Below are 19,222 nucleotides of genomic sequence, written 5' to 3'. Positions count from 1 at the left end.
AACAGTAGGAGGACCGACCTGTCGCCTTGAATACTGCGCCAATGGAACCGGCTGTCTAATAAAGTTTGTTTAAGTTCTGCTATAGTTTGAGCTGGGGTTTCGTCTAATACATTTGCAAGCATTTTGGTCATCCTAGTAGCCTTTTTTTAGTGACATCAGTTCTTTTACATAATTAAAAGTCAGCCATTTTTTATATGATGAAGCAGGTGCACCATAAGTTTCTGAGGGTAGATGAACTTCGACAGTAGATTTCGAAAAATCAAACAGCAATAACAATTAATGTCTAAATGCAATTTTGTGAGTTGCATGATTGGCATCTAAATACACTGAATCCAACGAATTTAATGATTAGGTTAGGTTGTTTATCAGTTTTTTATAATTATCACTGTATACATATATCCATCTAACGCTACAACACATTATGTAGCGTCGCACAATTTGTTTGAACATCCTGAATTTAAGATTTAATTAAAACAAATAACATCGACGAAGAAATATCCATTGAAACTGCAATACGAAACAATATCACCGTAATTTACATTGCTTTCGGCAATTACACGTCAATAAACTATAAAGTTGGAAGTGTAAATTGAAGTGGGTTTACAATAATGGGCTGCCGGTGTAATTTCCTTGAGAAAATTGTGTTTCTCTCCAGGTCCCATCAAAATACTATTACAACTTAACTAGTTTAAAATAGTGTCATAAAATATTGTAATAATCTTCGTCCAGAGTGATGTGTATGAGATAAATCTAATTCAAAAGCCTCCTCGTTTATATTAAAGTTAATTTCAATTATTCCATTATCCAGTTTGCTCCTATCCTCATTATAATATAATTTACTAATTTAAATAAACGACTGTCGTTTACTTAATGTTTTTTTGTTTGTTATTTTATTTATTATGACATATTTTTAGTAACATCAGATTTGGCTCTTTATTTGAATAGTTTATAAAATATATTTTGATCAAATTTTTAGACTTTTAATAAGATATGACATGGAGGGTCTAATTTTAAATGAAGTAAAATGTTACCTAGTTAATTTGTAGAATTGTTAAAAACTTATATTTTGGTAAAAATAAAAGCGGAACTGCAGCTGGGTGGTATATGAAATAAAAATCAGTTTGAAGTCAGTACCGTGCTCAAACAGTTATATTAAAGTAGATTTGTTTTGTTCCAAATTTAACTTTGTGTTTATGACATAAAATTATATTATTATTTTTGTATTGCTTGGGGTGATTGATTTTTTTTAGTTATTACAAGTACAATTATTAGGTACATATTTTATTATAACACGTTTTTTTGTATCAAAAGTCTGTTTTATTATATTTTAATTTTTAGTTTTACCATTTACCTGTTTATTCATTTTTTGAATTCGGTTCAATTGTTTATTCAATGTTTTGTAAAAATATTTTATTTTTCTCTTTTTAGTGTTAGATATTTACTCAATAAATTACTAGTTACTTTTTTAAGTACTACAATGGATAGCTCAAATAAACGTACAACCCGTATGAGGAAAAATAGGAATATAGAAACGGTGATTGAAAATAATGAATGTTTTAGACTCTGGGGCCCACTACCTCGTCAAGGTGATTTAAGAAATATTCCAACCAAACTAGAAAGAAAGTAATTTTCCTGTTGTGAATCGAACCTGCGACCTCCGCGTTTGATCTTAATGTTCTAACTATTACACCATAGTTGCCTGCCATGTTTCTACGATTTCTCATACGATATGATTAGTACTTAAAATGCAAACTGAATGGCTTTTTCACTGAACTACTTTTGATTTTTCGTCACATCAGTTCAGCAATAATGTTATACAAAAATATCTGATTATTTTAGATAAAAAGCATGTGAAAAAATTGTAAATGCCTTTGAAATTTCAGGTTTTTCATCGGTTTCTCCCTCTTCCCTTCATCATATCTTAACTTAGTTCCAATGGGACCACCTCGGAAGTGCACTTTTTCATATAAAAAAGAGTTTTGAAAATCGGGCCATAACAGACGGAGTTTTCGGCGAACATACCTTTAAAAATATATACAGCCGAACATAGAACCTCCTCCTTTTTCGAAATCGGTTAAAGAAACTATATCAGTAAGTTTCCAAAGAAAATCTCAGATAGGGTCTGACACCTTACAGTATTGCCAAGGTTAGATCTTCTTCGAATTATATTGAAGCCTCTGATTCTAAGGAGTTGTCAAAGGACGCCTATAATCTATTATCACTAATAATTTATAAAAGGAATGTATTAATATTTTAGCCTTTGAAAAATAGCATAATGCCTTCGAATCTTGGTAATAACTGTACGGCAAACTTTTAATTAGGATAGTGGCCGTAACGAAAAAAAGTTGGTGGACATCGTAGTGAAGCAAACTTTTTCTTATCGATACGTATAGTTGGGGTCTAAGTGGTCAAAGGTCTAAGGCTTCATTAAATATTGACTTTATTGGAGCCGAAAGAAAATGATCGAAATTAAATTGGTTGAAATCAAATTCGATCGCGTTTTAAATTAGATTTTTTATTGGGCTACGAGATTCACATTTTAGAACGGAAAGGAACGTAAAGTATTTTTTCCTTTCAGTAAACCGAATTAAAATTGCATGATATTTGTTGGGTTAACATACAGAAATAATTATTAAATAATGATGTTTTAAAAATACTATGGTATTTTGTTACTAATTAACTTATATATCATTATTTGGTTCATTATTATACATTATTATATTTGACTGATAATATCTTGAAGTTGTCAACCTTACGACAATATTTCACACTGATACTTACTAGCCCCTACTAGCCACTAATATCCATTAATTTCACACTGAAGTTGTCGATACAACGAGCTGGTTATTTTCAGCCGACTTCAAAAAAGTAGGAGGTTCTATGTTTGGCTGTATATATATTTTTTGATGTATGTTCGCCGATGTCTCCGTCAATTATGCACGATTTTTAAAATTCCTTTTTATTCAAAATAGTGAACTTCCGAGGTAGTCCCATTGGAACCAAGTTAGGATCTGATTGGGGGGAAGGGGGGTAAATCGAGGGAAAACCTCAAATTTCAAAGGCACGTATAATATTTTTACAACTGATGCTATGGTGTAATGGATTGAACGTTAACCTCACAGGCGGAGGGCCAGGGTTGGATTCCCAACAGGGCAGCGGTATTTTTTGTGGTTTGGTTGGAATATTTGTTAAATCATCTAAACCAGGTAGTGGACATGAGGGCCTGAAACATTCCTTATTTTCAGTCATTGTTTCTTTGTTCTTATTTTTCATCATATAGGATTGTGTAGTTTTACTTGGGCTATCCATTGTAATACCTAATATAAAATAACTGCGTAATTTATTGAGTAAATAGCTAACATTAAAAAGACAAGAAATAAAATAGTTTTACAAAAAAAAATAAACCGACGTCAAAAAATAAATAAGGAACTTACTAAAAAGTAAAAAAATTATCAAACTTAGACTTTTAATATGATTTATGAGGAAAACCCGAAATAACCTTTTTTCCCAACCAAATGTAAACATTTTTCAAATAGTAGTTTACAAAACAATATTAATAAATTGTCTACATTATATCAAAGTAAAACTGTAACAAAACCTGAATTTTTACAATTAAAAAAATCGGAAATGGTAAAAAAATAACTAATTTTTTTGATCAACCCTAATTTAAGGAAAACTTTTGTTTGACTTTTTTAATGAATTAAAATCTCCATTTTCAAACCGCAATAGCCCTATACCTATATATGTTCTATATATTTCATGGTGATGCGGCTTCGTTATATCCTAATTGTCGGTTTTGGTTTCAACGGTTTAAAAGTAATAATCGTTCTCGATGGGGAATTTCGGTACTGTTCTGAAAATGTTTACTATCAGTTTTTATCAATAAATGCCTTTTTTAAGTCAAAAATTATTAGAAAACGTGATCTACGTGTACTACAGTTACATATACGTGTACTACATCTGCTTAATTTTGTTGTTATTTGCTCCTTGTGCAAAACAAAATGTACTGAAAAACTTTAAATTTTGGGAAAACTTGAGTGTATAATGATATATAAAATAATAACAGATAATATAATAATATATAATATAATAATATATATTATATTAATAAATAATATAATAATATATTATAATAATATTTAATATAATAATATATAACATAATAATAAATAATATAATAATATATTATAATAATATTTAATATAATAATATATAACATAATAATAAATAATATAATAATAAATAATATAATAATGTATAATACAATTCCAATAAGACAACTTATTATTTTTATTGCTCGGTAACGGTAGATCTATTTTTATTTTTCATACAATTCTAATGATTTGAGGAACGCATATATATATAAGAGATATACTTAATTCGCTTTAATAAAATTAATCCTGTAATTAATATTACGGAGTAAGTTATCAAGGTTGCAACTCATTTTTATCTAGATTTTGTCTTGCCTGTTTTATGTCATGAAATATAGAGACCTTTTTAAAACGAATATCTGTGTAATTTAACGCAACATCATATTTTATATATAATAATGATGACTTTGAACAAGTTATAAGGTTTGGCGACTTTTTATCTTTAGTATATTACGTTGAATAAAAAATGGAAGACATTTTCACTAAACGAATCTTCAAGTTTATCTTGGAAGCTATTGCGTTTTGTTTATTCCAGTTTCGAACCCGTTATTTTTCTTTATAATCATATACATTAATTCTTGTTTCATAATTCTCATTATTTATGAGAGACTTTTTTCAATTGCTTAGTTCAAGTTCAAATAAACTGTTCTTTTTATGTAAAACAAATTCAGAGTAAAAAGCCTGTATTCTATTTGATGGAAATATGTTTGCTTTAGTCAAGTACATATACGCGATGAAGGAACACAACATTTATGATGTGTTTACACTTTGTTAGCGGGAAATGGTATTTTTTTCAATATAGTAAATGGGTGTTTTTATTATAAATTACGGATACGGAAGTACTACAAAAAGCAAAACATGTTATAAACTGTATTTTTGTCTGTTTTTTATTAATTATAAAAACAGAATTAAAAAGGATATATATTAAACGATTTATTGTATGCTATATCATTACTAATGCAGCAATTATGTCATTAGGCTTTATTTTTATTGGCTGTGTGACTTAACTATTACATATTATTCTTTAAAATTAAATATTTTGAGTTAAAATCTGAAGACTTCTTGGAATAACTGACTATATAGTTAGAATCAATATTAACATTTATAACAACTTCTAAAATATTTTAAAGTATAATAGGTCAATTGAAAAGTTGGCCTACCATAGTAAAACATATTTTTTTTGGCAAAATTAGTTTTATATTCAACATAATTCCATTCAAGGGTGATACACTGATTATAGCAATCCTCCAACTTTTCGATACCATTTTTGTAGTAGGATTTGTCCTTTGCTTCAAAATAGGCCCCACTTTCGGCGATCACCTTTTCATTTGTCGAAAATTTCTTTTCAGAGAGCATTCTTTTGAGATCTGAGAACAGAAAATAGTCGCTAGGGGCTAGAGCTAGAGAATATGGTGGATGAGGAAGCAATTCGAAACCCAATTCATGAATGTTTGCCATCATTTTCACTGGCTTGTGACACGGTGCATTGTCTTGGAGAAGCAGCAGGTTCTTTCTTATTTTTAAATGCGGCCGTTTTTTCGGCGATTTTGTTCTTCAGACGGTCCAATAACGCTATGTAATAGTCGCTGTTGATGGTCATTCCTTTTTCAAGCTAGTGAATGAAAATTATTCCATGCGCATCCTAAAATTCAGACGCCATAACCTTGCCAGCAGACTGTGTTTTCCCACGCTTCGGAGCTGGTTCATCGCGTGCAGTCCACTCGGATGACTGTCGATTGGACTTCGAAGTGATATGATGAAAGTCCCATCCATTGTCACATATCGACGCAAAAACTCGGGTTTATCACGCTTGATCATTTTAAAACGCTGCTCCGAATCATCAACTCGTCGTTGTTTGTGGTCAAAAATGAGCTCGCGCAGCACCCATTTTGCATAGAGCTTTCTCATACCCAAATATTCGGGACTGATATGATGTACACGTTCAGTTGATATCTTTAGGGCCATCGGCATCAACCCAAGTTTTTGCTTCAACTACATTTTTTCCACTCAAAAAGCAATATTTTATTAACACGCGAAATTCCTTGTTATCCATTTTTTTCACAATAACAAAGGTTGCTTTACTCAAAATGCTATAAATAACAAACTAATGATCCAACAGCTTTCAAATTTATACACGCATCTTTTGAGGTTTAGGGCTAACTAAAAAACTTATGAATTTAATTCTAGTAGCACCATCTATGTGTCAGGCCGTGGACTTTTCAATTGACCTGTTACATTCGTCTTTCATGTAAATGTAAGATATTTCATGTTTAATGTAAATTGTATTTTACCGGCACCGTATTCTATATGAGTTCCAATTATGATTTTAAAATATTAGTACAAATATTTTAGTAGATCGGTTTAGTATATATGATATTTCTATCTTAGTGACCGCGCATTGTATAGCTAGTGAAATTTGAATATATGGAACAATTTAAGGCTCTATTAAAACTGCAGGAACGTAAGCTAGATAGAACAAGTTGCAGCTTGTTCGATGGAGAGTGTAAAATAATGGATGTCTTTGGTTTTTCATTTTCAAAATTAGGTTCAATATTATCTTGCTAAGAAGATTAAGAGTGAGATGGGATTATTTTGAGATGTGAAAATTGAGTAGATTATGAGGGTGTTATACATACGTAACTGGTGTTATTTAATTCAAAAAGTAAAGCAAAAAGTAAAAGAGATTTCGGGAAATTGACAAAGTTAATATATTAGAAAAATCGTTTATCCAGATGTTTTAGAAGGAATGCAAACCTTTGTTGAATAGCAATAGTATCGTACGAAGACAAAGCAAAAATATAATCAAACGATTATGTAGCAGACCTAAACCAGATAATATTCCATATGCCTTAACTTTTAATAATGTGGACAGGAAATCACAGCCGCACTTGTTAAAAACGGTTATAAGCTCTTTGAATATTCGCAAGCGCTTTGCTATTGTCGCAATAGCACAATATTTTAGAAGGAATTAAAATAGCTTTTTTTAAGGAGCTCTATAACTTTTAAATTGCTGATTTTGATAATTACCTTCTCAGGTATTGTTATTATAATTATTTTTTTTTACAAAACAAAAAGGAATACACACAATTATAGGTATATTATTATAGAAATGTGTTTTCCTAAAATTTAATTATTTGTTATAATAAATTACATAACACGCCATCTACGAGATATGGAACTTGCCATCTTTTTCTATGCACCAAATGGAAAAACTGAAAAACTTGGATGATGGTTTGTGTGATGACCGAACACTGTCTAGGTCAACGTATGAATACATGCCATGATTGATATTTTAGATCCCGTTGATTATTTCCCGAAAATTACTGAAATATGATCTTCTGCGGAAAATCTTGACGGATGATGAAAGGTATATTTTTTCAAGAATCATAGATGTACAAAATTATAGGTAGATAAACAACTAAACAAACTGAGCGAAAACTTAGAAACAAAATCAAAAAAGCCTCATAGGTTTGGAATAGAGATTGTAAACTCGATTCCGATTATACTCGAAAATCCTTTTTTTTTGTAAAATAATCGATTTTTGTGAATCGACCTTTAATTTCCGAAGTCGATCAAGAATCGATTCTGGACATTTGATCTTACGGTTAGATTACTAGTTTCAAGTTCTGCATACAATCACAACAAACCTTTCGATAAAAAGTCATACAAATATAAATTTATTTATTGTTTGATATTTATTTATATTAAATATTATTTCTTATCAATATATTATTAAAATGGCGCCTAGCGCGGTGTGGATTTATTTTAAAGAAGTAACGGAGCTAATATTCAGTGTCATCAATGTGTTTCATCATCAGTTTAATTAAATAAGAAAGCACATAAAATTGAATTGAATTAACTGCTCCTAATCCAAATCACCAGAACAATGAGTGGAGAAAGACAGTGACAATGAAATAATAATAGTTTCATAACCTAAACAAGTAAATATATATATTTATATTTATAACCTTTAAATCTATACCTACTTGTTTCGTTGGCGTTTTCTTTATTTATATTTTGATGTCAGTAATTTTATTATATAATTTAATATAAGATAAATAAATGTTGTACAAGTTATTTGGTCTACTATCATTTATTTACAGCCTCACTTATCAGAATTTTCTAATCAACTAGTACTTCATCAAATTTATTTTGAAGTTCTGAATCTGAGATACCAATTTTTCAGGGGTCTATTGGTCGCTGTATAAGCAATGCAATTTCATTCTCAGGTAAAGTCTAATCGATCTATAGATTTTTTTACATGTTCACATTTATCCGTTATTATTTACAATTGCTGTTGATAACCTTCCTCTGTGCACTCTTGAAAAAAGGCTTTAAAATGTTTTCTAAAGAATTACAACCTCTTTATAAACCTGCTTTATTTAATAAATTTGAATTATTAATTTAGAATCGATTAAAATCGAAAAAATCGATACTTGCGCTCGATTAATTGATCCTTAGAATCGAAAATTTTAAAAATAAAATCGGAATCAAGAATCGATTCTCTAAGAAACTTTTCCATCGCTAGATTGGAATAGAAATATTTCTAGACGTGTCATGTTAATCAGACTTGTTTCCACCGAACTACGAGCGTTGAACGATAGATGTAAATTCGTTGATGACTTTATCTCTTCGAAACTGGCAGATTTTTTACACAGTGGCATTTACTATCCGAGATATGGCGTAAGATTATAAGAAGCAAGAGACAATAATCTTTAAAGTCATCCATCTAATATTGTGATTGGTTTGCTAGAGTGTAGCTCTAGAGATTTGAATTATCAGTCTACATTTTGTAAATTTCACTTGACTTCCTGATTAATTTAATTAATTTGAATTAATCAAAATCATTCATCATGATCATGTGATTGCATTGTGGTATTAGCTAATATTATTTAAATAAAACTACCATTACAGAAAAGATGCAATGTTGCAAACTCCTTCATCAGACATATCGAATATAATGCAATACCTAATAGGTGTTTTTCTTTGAGATTTGATTAAGCATCACTTCCAGTTTTATGAGAATACTTGAAAATTACTTGATTCTTGGAAAGTTTTTCCAACGGATTCAAATATCGCCAGAAAATTTCTATGAAACTACGATGTACATTATATTGAATAAGACAGTACAAAAAGTAAAAGATATGAAAAACTTAGTAATTAAATGTATATTTTTAAAGTATTTAAATTTACTAAAAATGTACAAAATTAATGTATATTTCCTTTTTAACTATAAAGACAGATAATCTCTGCTCTATTACGTAGTCCACTTCGTTTTTTATTGATTGCAATACGGAAATCGAAAATTCTGGAAATAGAATAACTTTCTCGATATCGCTTTTTGCCCATGGTTCATTAATATGTTTTTCTGTTATAATGGGAGCTTTTTTTCAAGATTTTAATTTGGTGAGAGTGTGTTTTAAAGTGAATAATGATGAATTTCTTTAGCGTATCGACATTTTGTAAATTCTATTTAGAATCATTTATTAAGTTAGTATTTAATTTAAATTAGTAAAAGAAAATTCAATTCAGCCTTATCATAAAATAAACTTGTTAACAACAGTTATTACATAGTTCTACAGAGGCTATTTATTGGTAGATATTTAATTAACATTGTGGATTAATATTTTATTATCAATTCCAATTAAAATATTTAGATGAACTTTACTTTGATATCTGCGATATGAAATAATTAATGTTTCTACCATTGCGTGACGTTTAAAACGAGTATAACAACTATAACCATGATACTAGACGTTATTTCTATTAAAAAAAATTGAAGTTATAAATTATTGGTTATATGATCTAATTACAGTCATATATTTTATTTCGTCGTGAAAAAGTCCTATAATTTTTCATTTATAAGTTAAAATTATTCGGCTCTATATTAAAAAGTGAATATCTGTTAGGTGGTTCCATGTATTTTGAACTATTTTTTTCTCTTTAAAGAGGCATTTATTGAGATATATCGTTGAACTTTTTCAGCATATCTAAACTCTGTCAACCAAGCCATGCTGCATCTATCTGAACAAGTGGCAACATACTATATCTGGTAACTACGCTAAGTGGGGGAGAACTTGGACGATATTTTTTCCATTAAGATGCAGCATAAAATTAAAAGCCTAAATTGTTTTTGATCCATTGTTTTGAAAATAACAAAAGTAGTGTCACCCTTAGCACAATAACTCACAAACTTATGAGTAGAATATTACGAAATTTTAACAGATTTCTTTTGAACATTAGAACTAATTGAAAAAGTGGTGAATGCAATAAAACTAGCACAATTTATGTGTTAGGCTCCGGACTTCATCCCATGTTTTATCTCGTGTGATGGCCATTTTCCACAATTTTGGATTTATCTTATCACATGAAGATCTGGAAAATGTTGAATATTGATTGGATTACGGAAATCAAAAATTCTGGAAATAGAATAGCTTTCTCGATATCCTTTTTGCCCATGGTTCATTAATATTTTTTAATTGCTGTTATAATAGGAGCTTCTTTTCAAGATTTTAATTCGGTGAGAGTGTGTTTTAAAGTGAATAATGATGAATTTCTTTAGCGTATCGACTTTTGTAGATTCTATTTAGAATGATTTATTAAGTTAGTATTTAAATTAAATTAGTAAAAGAAAATTCAATTCAGCCTTATCATAAAATAAACTTGTTAACAACAGTTATTACATAGTTCTACAGAGGCTATATATTAGTAGATATTTAATTAACATTGTGGACCAATATTTTATTATCAATTCCAATTAAAATATTTAGATGAACTTTACTTTGATATCTGCGATATGAAATAATTAATATTTCTACCATTGCGTGACGTTTAAAACGAGTATAACAACTATAACCATGATACTAGACGTTATTTCTATTAAAAAAATTGAAGTTATAAATTATTGGTTATATAATCTAATATTCGGCTGTATATTAAAAAGTGAATATATGTTAGGTGGTTCCATGTATTATGAACTATTTTTTTCTCTTTAAAGAGGCATTTATTGAGATATATCGTTGAACTTTTTCAGCATATCTAAACTCTGTCAACCAAACCATGCTGCATCTATCTGAACAAGTGGCAACATACTATATCTGGTGACTACGCTAAGTGGGGGAGAACTTGTCATTCCAGCTGCAACAGTGCATCCTTCAGAACTCTTACAATGTTATTTATAATTTTTGACTTGTATGTATTAACGCTTTCACTCGGTTTTAGCCGCTCTACAAAATTAACTATACCTTGCTGATCCTTGATATGTGCAACAATACTTTTTGCTCAATGTTTTGCCTGTATGTTGATGTCAGTGGCTCCCTGAACTAATCCATGGCTAGTTTCGCTAGAAATTATCGTAGCAGACGCATATTTCATCCAATCACAACACGCGACACAAAACTCGTTTTATTTTGCTAGCAAGCATTGAAACCACGGTTTTGTGACTGTTTAAAGTGGTAGTTAAATTAACCCAATACCTGAAAAACACCGGTGATAACAAAAAAACGCGTTTTTTTTTCTTCAGAATTGCCTTTATTCATCAACGTCTCCATCAAGAGCCATACAATAATTCCAGCAACGCTCTGGCAACATTTTAATACCACTTTATAAAACGATTTATCTTTTACCTCACAATAGTTCTGTCAACTGATGGATCCATGTTTCATACATTGTCACATATCGACACAAAATTGGTTGTTTTCTGATGTTACCACCTCATTTCGACGTCCACTGCGTTCTGCAACATTGGTGTCTCTACGACCACGTTTGAACACCAAATTAACGTTTTATTGTTGTTTTTGATGAATCAGAGTCTTTTTATCTTTTCAAGCCATTGCTTCGCTAGGACGGTATTTTTTTCCATCAAGAAGCAGTATAAAATTAAAAGACGAAATTGTTTTTGATCCATTGTTTTGAAAATAACAACTAAATAAAAGTAGTGTCACCCTTAGCACAATAACTCACAAACTTATTAGTAGAATATTATAAAATTTTAACAGATTTCTTTTGAAAGTTAGAACTAATTGAAAAAGTGGCGAATGCAATAAAACTAGCACAATTTATGTGTTAGGCCCCAGACTTTTCACCCCATGTTTTATCTCGACTGATGGCCATTTTCTACCCTTTTGGACCTCTTTTATCACATGCAAAGATCTGGAAAATGTTAATTAATCAAATATTAAGCTGCTGGAGATTCTTTGAGATTTTGTGGTGGCTTTTCTTCCCATAAATCTAGCAAATTATTGCTTTTAAACATTTGTGGTCCGCCAGGTCGTATTTCACTCTCAGATCATCAGAAAATTTAAATTTTCATCATCATCACTTTTAAATCATTGAAACCAAAACTGATAATTGGGATATGATGGAGCAGTATCATCATAAGTTTCTAAACGTCTTTGATGGGGTCTGGTAGCAGATTTCTTCATATTAAGCAACAAAAGCACTGAATGCCGAAAGTATTTTTGACAATTACATGATTAGCTGTATATGCCGAATTACTCAATTTTAATATATGAAAAACTATTATTTTGTGCAGACGAATGCCGAAACTAACAATTAGCTTATTTAACAGTAATTTGTTTGATTGAAATCTTACATATCTACTTTCAGAACTTATGCTTCTCTATATTTAAGAATGTATCTAGCTAGGAATCTAATAATAGTTCTATCTTTACGGTAAATTAATAATTAGTACCACACATAGAGATGATGCATATAGATGCACAGATATAGCATGTTTGTTCTAAATTACTTGTTGAAGCGCTTATTCTAAATATAATTTTGATAATCCAAACCTTTTTCGGAATTGGCACAGTTGTTGGCTATAATGAGTGAGAATTACAAATGTATAGATGATTCAAGGTGATGTTAAAGAAGATGTACATGATATTTTCTGTTGGTATATAACTATTAAGTGTTCGTTGGTATACTCATATTGAGAATAGAGGAGACCCATATCATCGATGTTATCATTGATAATTAATGATGTAATAAAAGATGCCTCTGATGCGATATAACAATTTATCCTAAAAAGTCATATTAATTATTGTGTTAAACCAATTCTGTAGATATGTAAAATTATGTTTATTAAAGCAACGCACCATGATATAAACGGTTGGGTTCGATATAAAAATATAGGAATTTAGTTTAAATTGGTTTATAGCCTCAATGGTACAAGCCCCTATCGATTTTTTATTTGTTTGTAACCTTAACGGGCTGTTGCACTGGTTGATATTTGATTGAATTCCATAAATATTTTATGAATGTCTATTTTAAGGGCAAATATATAACGTACTGTAAAAAATGTTGATTTGTTTTGAGAAATTTAAACACATTTTTGAATTTTAACATAATAGATATATATTATTGTTGGGTACAATCTAAATAACCCATTAATTTGTAGCTAATGGAGTTGAAATATGACAATGACGTATTATACTAAATAATCTAATTTTCGGCTTAGTTGGCGCAGTGGTGAAGGCGATAGGACGACCATCCTAGTGTTGCTATAGTCGCAGGTTCGAGTCGTTGGGATATGGTTGTAAATTTATGTTTATGATTGTTCAAAAGACAAGGGTGCAAAATTCAACAAGAAAGATTATTCCAGTCACGCAAAGGTCCAGTCCAGCGACCTAGATGAGATAAACCTTAGTTGGCAAAAACGAAACTCTCAATATATTATTTTACACAGAAGTAAGTTAAGATTATATATAACACACATTAAATATATTTCCATTAATTATCTATTTCTAAATTTAATTGATAATGTAACAGCCTTTTTACATCTGAATATATTTATAACGATAAAATAAAGGGTTATATTGGTAAAACTCTTTGGACGGAATTTAATATCTTCCTATCGCTATTAGGTAGACAGGGGCCTTTTTGTATAATTTCAATCCCTTGAAAAATTGTATTTTTCTTTTCAATTAAGTACTAATGGATAAAGTTTTGATCATTCCAGCGATTATTCTTGTGAATGTTTTCCATACTTAATGACGTTGTGATTGCTTTTAATTACGTTATACTTAATTGGCACAATTTATTTATAGCTTGGTTAATTCGTTTAGACTTTGGTGTTATCTACTGAATCTTGATTTTTTCTCCTAATATGTAGTGGTATATTATAGCATTGAACTTCATAATAATCTGAACATAATGCATATGACCAACAGTTGTTTCCCATTTCAAATCTGTTTTTTAGCAGTTCATGAAAGATGCATATTACTGCAAGTTGTTATAGAACTAGGATCTAAAACATTTCTGTTTCCATTTGTTAGATTATGTTCTAACTGTTCTTGGCTTCATCAAGATAGCTCCTTACGATCTTTATATTTCAATGGCTATTGATATATTAGGTTATAATAGATAATTTGATGTATTTATTCTTAAACTAATGCCTCATAATTTTCATTTTTCTCTTTTTACTAAATATTTTTTAGAATGTTTTTATAGCCATCAATCGGAAGTTTATTACATATATTTTTATATAATAACTAGCTGACCCGACAGACTTCGTCCTGTCAAAAAGATTTGTAATGTGGCAGTTTTTGTGCCTACGTATTTTAAAAAATTCTCCTGAACAGAACCATCACCCTGGTGATAGGGCGTTGTGAATAAAAAATAATTAAATAAAACATATATAAGGATTGAAAAGTAAGTAATCGCTTTATTGTTAATCATGTGAATCATAATTATTATTATTATTATCATTGTAGTGCTTTGTGGTATACGATGTTTTTTGTTTGATTACCTGGCGCATAGATAAACAAATCTGAGGGTTTTCCAACACGGGAACAGGCAACATACAATTGACCATGTGAGAAACATGGGTTTTCTAGATTAATACCACAAACACTTAACGATTGCCCCTGGGACTTGTTTATAGTCATAGCAAAAGCAAGCCGCACTGGAAACTGTAGTCGTTTAAACTCAAATGGCACATCAGTCGGAATCATTGGGATGCGCGGTATGAGAACATCTTCTCCTTTATACTTTCCTTTGAGTATAGTTGCTTCTATCACATTGTTTAGTAATTTTTTTATCGCTAACCGTGTACCGTTGCAAAGACGCGGTTGGTTGATGTTTCGCAACATTATAACCACCGATCCAACCTTTAATTGAAGATTGTGAGGTGGCAATCCTGGCAAATCCAGCGAGTTTAAAAATTCCGGTGGATAGTTGACTACATCATCTTGATTAGTAGCCGAATCAACTGATTTATATATCCTCAATTCGCCTGTAATTTGTTCTTGAATTTTGAAATTTAATTTATTTACATCTATGTTTTTGGCAGCCAGTATAGCTCGTTCGCTCAACCAATCATGGTTTCTGTAATTTTGAGAAACATCTGGAAACACCTTCTGAATAAGTTCATCTTTTGATCGAGTTAACTGACAAAAACTTTGAGGAAAGTTAATGCAGCCAGTCAACATGTCTATAGGAAATTTGCCATTACCAATGTCAATGAGTTGTTTAGAGAATATGTTTCCAGATTGGTCATTTTGCAACTCGACACGCATATTCTTGCTTAAATGAAGTACTTTGACATGTTTCCACAAATTGGAGGACTTTAGACATGCATTGAGTTCATCAGCTGGCGTTGATCGTGGAATCACTGGCAATGTTTGACGAAAATCTCCTGCTAATAAAATCATTGCACCACCAAATCGGTTATTATTGCTACGTAGATCTTTTAAGGTTCTGTCTAAAGCCTCCAAAGATTTTTTATGTGCCATCGTGCATTCGTCCCAAACAATCAATTTACATTGCTGCAAAACCTTTGCCATTGCAGAGTTCTTCGAAACGTTGCAGGTTGGAGTTTCATTGCTTTGCATATTTAATGGCAATTTTAGTGCTGAATGGGCTGTTCGACCACCTTCAAGCAAAGTTGCTGCGATTCCCGACGAAGCGAGTGCAAGTGCAATTTTATTTTGTGAGCGAATTGTTGCTAATATTAATGAAATCAAAAAAGTTTTTCCTGTACCACCAGGTGCATCTAAGAAGTAAATCCCTCCAGTTTCATCATTTGTTACTTTCATAAGAGTTTCAAATACATACTTCTTTTGTTCATTTAACAGTGGAAGATTTGTTTGAATTAATTCTTTCAAAGCGTTGAGATCATACAGTCTTTCTCGATGCAACTCTTGGTTAAAAGCGTCATGCATTGGACGATTGGGCGCGGTCAGGCCTAATTGAATTAATAGTTTGTTTGACATTATCAAGCACATGTCCTCAATTGAAATCAATGCTTCATTGTAAATTTCTTCACTGATTTGTATATTTGGATTTCCCATTCTATTCCGTATTTGATACAAAATATAATCACCCATATAATCTTTGTACTTCATCCACAAATCAATTGGGTTTGATGGGAAGCATGTAGATATGATTATAGAAAACAATGTTCGTATTTGATAAGCGTGTGATGATATTACAGCATCATTGAGAGTTTGATCCCAATGAGCGCCATTTTCAGGCAATTGCAAACGTTGACAGGCTTCTCTGTAGGATCCACACAATTCACCGTCAACAGTTCGTAACTGTTGGAATGATGTTGGGCCACGTACATTGACTAATAGCAGTCGTAAATAAAAACATTCATCATTGCTTGGATGTACTGAATAAATCCGGCCAATCGCATCGGTGGAATATACATCTGTATATCCTGGAACTGGTTTTCCTTGTTTCCGTCGTATAAATCTCCTTGAGGATTGATTCCAGGTATAATATTTTGGCATTTCAGAATATAGCAATGTTTGTGCGAAATCATCGTTTTGGCATGTCTCAAAAAAATCTGGTTAATGTAGTAGATGGTGGCTGAGCAGCTCTTTGTACTGCGTTCTGTGCTGTAAAATACACTCTTTGTCCATTTTCTAAATGCACAGCTAAGTGAACAACAGAAGGGTGTCTTGAATAGGAAAAGAAAATATTCGCCAAACTGCTTCATTACTACTGACATAGCGGCCCATTTGGTATTGGGTAACTTCATCATTAGAATTCTCTGCACCAATTCCAATCACAGCCATATCACTCCCTTTGGTTACATATTTGCAAATGTATTTAATCGATTTCACTGAATGGCAAGATTCAACGTTGATGTGTGCTTTGAATGTCTTTGATAAAATGGGTGAATATGGAACAATCCAACGAATATCTATTTCAATATCTTGTTAATTTAATTTGACAATTGTTGATTTTCCATTGTCTGCTGTCGATCTGCGACGATACAATGGATAACCGTCATTACCAGTAATTGTTTCCGATATTAATGTCCGTGGATATCGTTTTGAACATTTACCATCCATCATACACGGTGAATTTTGATTAAGAGTTCCACAGGGACCATGTATCATGTTTTTGATAACTACCTCATGCAATCCAGGATCTACTTGTACATTAGGGATTTCAGCTGATATCACTGCATCAACTTCATTTGGCCTTATCTTTTCAACCAACCAAATCAAAATTTGTGCATGTGGCAATCCTCGTTTCTGCCACTCCACAGAATACATCCAGCAGCGTGTCTCACCAAACACATTATGTTTTACGATGAAATTCATTAAAGATTTCAACTTTTGTCTAAAGACTCTGGCTGTAATATCATGACGATCAATGGATGATTTCCCAGGTAATAACTCCTGCTTAATTTCTATCCATTGCGGATTGAATGTAAATGTGATGAACAAATCTGCTGTACCATAATGACGAACATACGACATGGCATCTTGAGCATATTCGTGCATATGCCGAGGGCTTCCGATGTATGTTGCTGGAAGAATAGTCATCCGACCGACATTCTGTGCATTTCCATCAGTATTAATCGCATCTCGAAGGTGAATATACTCTTCAGATCGGAGTTTGGTTTGATTCAACCTGATGAATGTTAATCTCTCCGTTTCAATTTTAACATACATGTCATCAACATATTTGTGATATAATCGCCGACATTTCAATATGTGATTATCTGCATTTTCCCGAATCATTAGGCGGTATGAATAATAGTTCATTGAACTGACTTTTTTGTTGGTTTCAGAACCTGTAAACAGATTTTGATGACATTCAAATACATAATATAGTGACTGAGATATTATCGCCATAGCTAAACTAATATTTTAGTTACCTGTAATGGGATTTATCATTTTTATTGATAAATCGTAGCCATCTTCACCTTGCCAAAATATAATGGGATATTGCAGTGCATCATATGAGCGGTGTGTTTCCTTTATACGTTGTAATTGATCATTCCGATGATGTAAAACAATATCATGGGATTCCAAATTTTCTCCAACTACAACGATAGCAACTTCATCAATAGTTGGTGCATTAAAACGTCTTGTATGTTGACCTGCAGGTGTTTTATCAGCTCTGATTACAATTTTGTGATTATCGGATGGCATCAGATCCAGGGCAGTTTTAAACAATATAATCAATTGATTGTGTTGATGAAATAAAGTTTGTAATTGTTCTACAATAGACCTCTTTACTAAATTGTTATGTGCACAACGCAGATCAATTTCTTGTGGTGAATTGCCCATAAAATAAATTTGCAGGAATTTGTTGTCGCTATCTGACACTGGTAACAGTGAACCTGCTCTGTGATATATTTGCCCTTGTATCTGTAAATAAAAAAATATTATGGTGTGGTATAAATTAATGGATTGTCAGTGATCAAACTTAAATAATATTTGATCTTAAAAAGTATATATTTAGTTTTAACTAATATCTATCAAATATAAAATATAATAAAAGTGTCACTGAAACTGAATCACCATATAATATGATGACTAAGTGATATATTTCGTAATGATTAAGAAATTGAAGATTAGTAACACATCTTAACTTTGGTGACAGAAAATTTTGTTCGCTAAAATAATTATGAGTAACTGCTATAATACATACCTTGAAAGTTGGCATAAAATTTTCCCGAACTGCATTTGTTGCCCCAAATGAAGTCATTTGAAAGCAATTGTTATATTGTTGGATATGTGTCAAAAAGTGTATAGAATCTGTTCCTATTCCTGAAACCAATGAGTACAATGGTTCTGGTGGTGGATCCAATGGTATCAATTTCA

General features: G+C 31.2%; 3 protein-coding genes across 8 annotated transcripts in view; 1 reads left to right on the top strand and 2 right to left on the bottom strand.

Annotated features, from left to right (window-relative positions):
* Positions 1-19,222, bottom strand: part of LOC143197544 (uncharacterized) — a 276,265-nt gene that overhangs the window by 45,432 nt on the left and 211,611 nt on the right. The window lies entirely within an intron of this gene.
* The window catches only part of LOC143197599 (uncharacterized), a 198,455-nt gene that overhangs the window by 88,903 nt on the left and 90,330 nt on the right, over positions 1-19,222 (top strand). The window contains exon 4 of one of the 6 annotated variants that reach the window (XM_076406193.1): positions 11,185-11,342. The exons of the other annotated variants lie outside the window; for them this stretch is intronic. The gene's annotated coding sequence lies outside the window, so the exon portion shown is untranslated. The remainder of the gene's footprint in view (positions 1-11,184; positions 11,343-19,222) is intronic. 6 annotated transcript variants of the gene reach the window in all.
* LOC143197646 (uncharacterized) lies at positions 17,182-18,620 on the bottom strand. Its single transcript, XM_076406242.1, has 2 exons — positions 18,271-18,620; positions 17,182-18,186 (listed from the first exon to the last, which is right to left on the bottom strand). The coding sequence occupies exons 1-2, from the start codon at positions 18,545-18,547 to the stop codon at positions 17,321-17,323; spliced, it is 1,143 nt and encodes a 380-aa protein (XP_076262357.1). The 5' UTR covers positions 18,548-18,620; the 3' UTR covers positions 17,182-17,320.

This window comes from Rhynchophorus ferrugineus, unplaced genomic scaffold (genome assembly GCF_030347505.1).
Source record: "Rhynchophorus ferrugineus isolate W39M unplaced genomic scaffold, kcgeb_rfMv2 rfM1, whole genome shotgun sequence".
NCBI classification, from domain to species: Eukaryota; Metazoa; Arthropoda; class Insecta; order Coleoptera; family Curculionidae; genus Rhynchophorus; species Rhynchophorus ferrugineus.
The sequence above is the reverse complement of the archived record's forward strand: the minus strand, read 5'-3'. Positions and strand labels throughout refer to the sequence as shown.

Bases quoted from the DNA above. Each gene is read 5' to 3' on its own strand.
- LOC143197646 (XM_076406242.1), bottom strand. From the start codon at position 18,547: ATGCCATCCGATAATCACAAAATTGTAATCAGAGCTGATAAAACACCT. The intron at 18,187-18,270 runs GTAACTAAAATA...ATCTGTTTACAG, and splicing joins AATGATAAATCCCATTACAG to GTTCTGAAACCAACAAAAAA.